At 38.8% G+C, this 2,551-nt stretch overlaps 1 protein-coding gene across 2 annotated transcripts in view; it reads left to right on the top strand.

The window, feature by feature from the left end:
• The window catches only part of LOC106532255 (E3 ubiquitin-protein ligase TRIM33), a 7,965-nt gene that overhangs the window by 3,983 nt on the left and 1,431 nt on the right, over positions 1-2,551 (top strand). The window contains exons 3-5 of one of the 2 annotated variants that reach the window (XM_014028277.1): positions 684-795; positions 868-924; positions 2,096-2,312. In XM_014028277.1, the coding sequence (XP_013883731.1) occupies positions 684-795; positions 868-924; positions 2,096-2,104 (178 nt within the window). In that variant the 3' untranslated portion in view covers positions 2,105-2,312. Of the gene's footprint in view, positions 1-683; positions 796-867; positions 925-2,095; positions 2,313-2,551 lie in introns of those variants that run through there. The other variant, XM_014028278.1, reaches the window with a different exon arrangement.

The raw sequence follows: 2,551 nt of genomic DNA, 5'->3' as shown, positions 1-2,551 counted from the left end.
ACTATATAACATTTTAGACACATTCTAGACAGTTTATCAGCTAAAAAAAGTTAATTTTGGGGTAAGTTACTCTTTAAGAAACGTCTTAATGAAATCCACCGTGATGAAATGTTGTAGTTGTTTAAATAAGTTATATGTATTAAGGTTTAATAATTTTTATTGACCATAACAGAAGGTAACAGAAACATTAGATATACAGTTTTAAGATCAGATAAAATAAGCCTGTCTTGTACAGAGCACCCAGTCACAGTTTTCATACAGTCAAAAGGAGTGGGCAGAAGTATATTTATATTAGCTCACCTCTTCTCCTACAACCTTATTCCATCAATTCTTATTTATCAAAATAATTATTAATTACTTAAAAATTAATGCATCCAACAAAACTGTCACCTGCATCTCCTATTTACTTTAAACCCTTTTATACTTGTTTTATTTCAGGATGAAACAGTTTGATTTAAAAGTTTGTCCTTAAAACCTGTTGTTTAAGTTGAAGAGAAAAAATGGTGATATTGTGTTTTGCAGCTGTGTTGAAAACAGGAAAAAAGAGCATTAAGTGAGCCCAGAGGAAAAGGGGGCGTTGTGCTAACACAGGGCAGAGGTGGGTCCAGGTGGAGGGCTTAGGAAAGGGGACTGGACTGGATGATGACCCTTGTTGCCCTGCCTCCCTCCTCTTTGTCTTGCAGGTCAGACTGGATCTGTTCATTGTGTCAGGACTTGACGGACCCTTCAGACCCCTACAGCTCTGACAGAAGGCCGGGTCCAGAGCCCGCCCAGCTCAGCGTGCAGGACCAGAGGGTCAGACTTTGATCAGACTTCAGTGGACTCCAGTGTTTCTGTTTGGTTCTGAAGCTTTGGGCTGTTTTTCAGAGATGTGAGGCCCTGCTGCTGCACCTGAAGGTTGAAGGCTGTGGTCCGTTCTCTGAGGTCAGTTCATCCACTCGGGTTCTGTTGGGTCACAACACGGGTTAGAACCACTTCTTTCAATCCTTCCTTTAAAGGGTCTTTATGATCAAAACTATGGTAATCTTTAGGGGAGACTGGGGTAAGATGAACCATTTTTCATATTTAGGATCACTACATCAAGGCAGTCATCGTTTTGTTGCCAACTAATATATCTGCATGTGTTTCAGGATGTTGTGCATCCATTCAACAAACAGAATGACTGTAAACATAACTGTTTCAGTTATATAGCATGTCTAAAAGAAGTGTTCTTGTGGCACCCCTACTTCCCCCCTCCCTCCCTAAATAACAGTGATTTTACACAACACTCTGTGAATTTAACTGTGTTCATTGAAGGCAGTGGCCTTTGTTGCTTGAATTTTCTTAGCTGGCTGGTTGGCAGTGGTTATGGGAGTGAACCCTACATATTTAGATAAATCTCTGTGTTCAGCATCTCTTACACTACCTGCTCGTTCTTCTCTTCACCAGCTGTCTGACACACAGATGTTGTTTCACTTTGAAAACTAGGCAGCTTCTCTGCATTTGAGGGTAGTAAGGCCGTGAAACTGTCTGTGAGATTCTTAAAATGTTTGGTTCAGACTCCATGTTGTCTGAGAGAATCCTCTGCTGCTCCGTCACAGCCTGTCTTTTTCAAACTACACTTTCTTTTTTGTCAGTTCACCTCTTCAATGTCATTCTGTGTATTTTGCCTTCCTTACCTGCTGCTCCAACACACTTCCCTTCTCCCACTTCACTGGTGGCTCCCCTACTTGTTTTATCCTTACATACATGATGTCCACTCTGTAATCCTACAAATGTAGAATGTTCATTTAATATTTAAGACATATAGGACACAGACAAAATACACTTAAGTGTATGGGGTAAGTTGAACCACCTGCTCAATTTACCCCAGAGCTACTGTTTTGACATTATTAGTCCCCACAGCTAAAATGGTTCACGTTTATGCAGGTTTAACACCTCATGCTGTAGCTCATAGAGACCACAGTTGATGTATAAAACAAATTTAAAATTTATTTTGGTCTAAACACAATTCTCATGAAACTTATGATAGACTAAATTCACTTTCAAGAGTGAAAAATGTTTTTTCATAAATAAATATGTAACAACTTTACCCATGTGCTTCTTACCTTCACAGACTCCATGAAGTGACAGCCTCCTAAATATTTGTCTCTTCATCAACTTTGTTTACCGTTTCCTTACAACAAGGGATGTAACAACTTACCCCAGTCTCCCCTAATATTTATTCTTCTGCTCATACTTTCCTTCAGTGTTGTATCAAGTACCACACAGTGATACTTGAGTAAAAGTGTTAAAGTATGTGATATTTGTTGTAGTTAAGTATTAAAAGTGTTAAAGTATGTGATATTTGTTGTAGTTAAGTATTAAAAGTCAAAGTACAGATTTAAAATGAGCAGTTAGATTTTCTGTAAGGACATTTATTAGGAGGTGACCTCCCCAAAAACTGCAGAAATGACTGTTGTATTAAAAGAATGAATGGATGTTAAATTTAGGATGCACTAGTCCAGCTGTTTCAGGGAGATGGGGCTTGTTTTTGTTGCTGTATGAATGAGAGCTATGGACCACCATATAT

This window comes from Austrofundulus limnaeus, unplaced genomic scaffold (assembly GCF_001266775.1).
Source record: "Austrofundulus limnaeus strain Quisiro unplaced genomic scaffold, Austrofundulus_limnaeus-1.0 Scaffold738, whole genome shotgun sequence".
Lineage (NCBI taxonomy): Eukaryota > Metazoa > Chordata > Actinopteri > Cyprinodontiformes > Rivulidae > Austrofundulus > Austrofundulus limnaeus.
The sequence above is the reverse complement of the archived record's forward strand: the minus strand, read 5'-3'. Positions and strand labels throughout refer to the sequence as shown.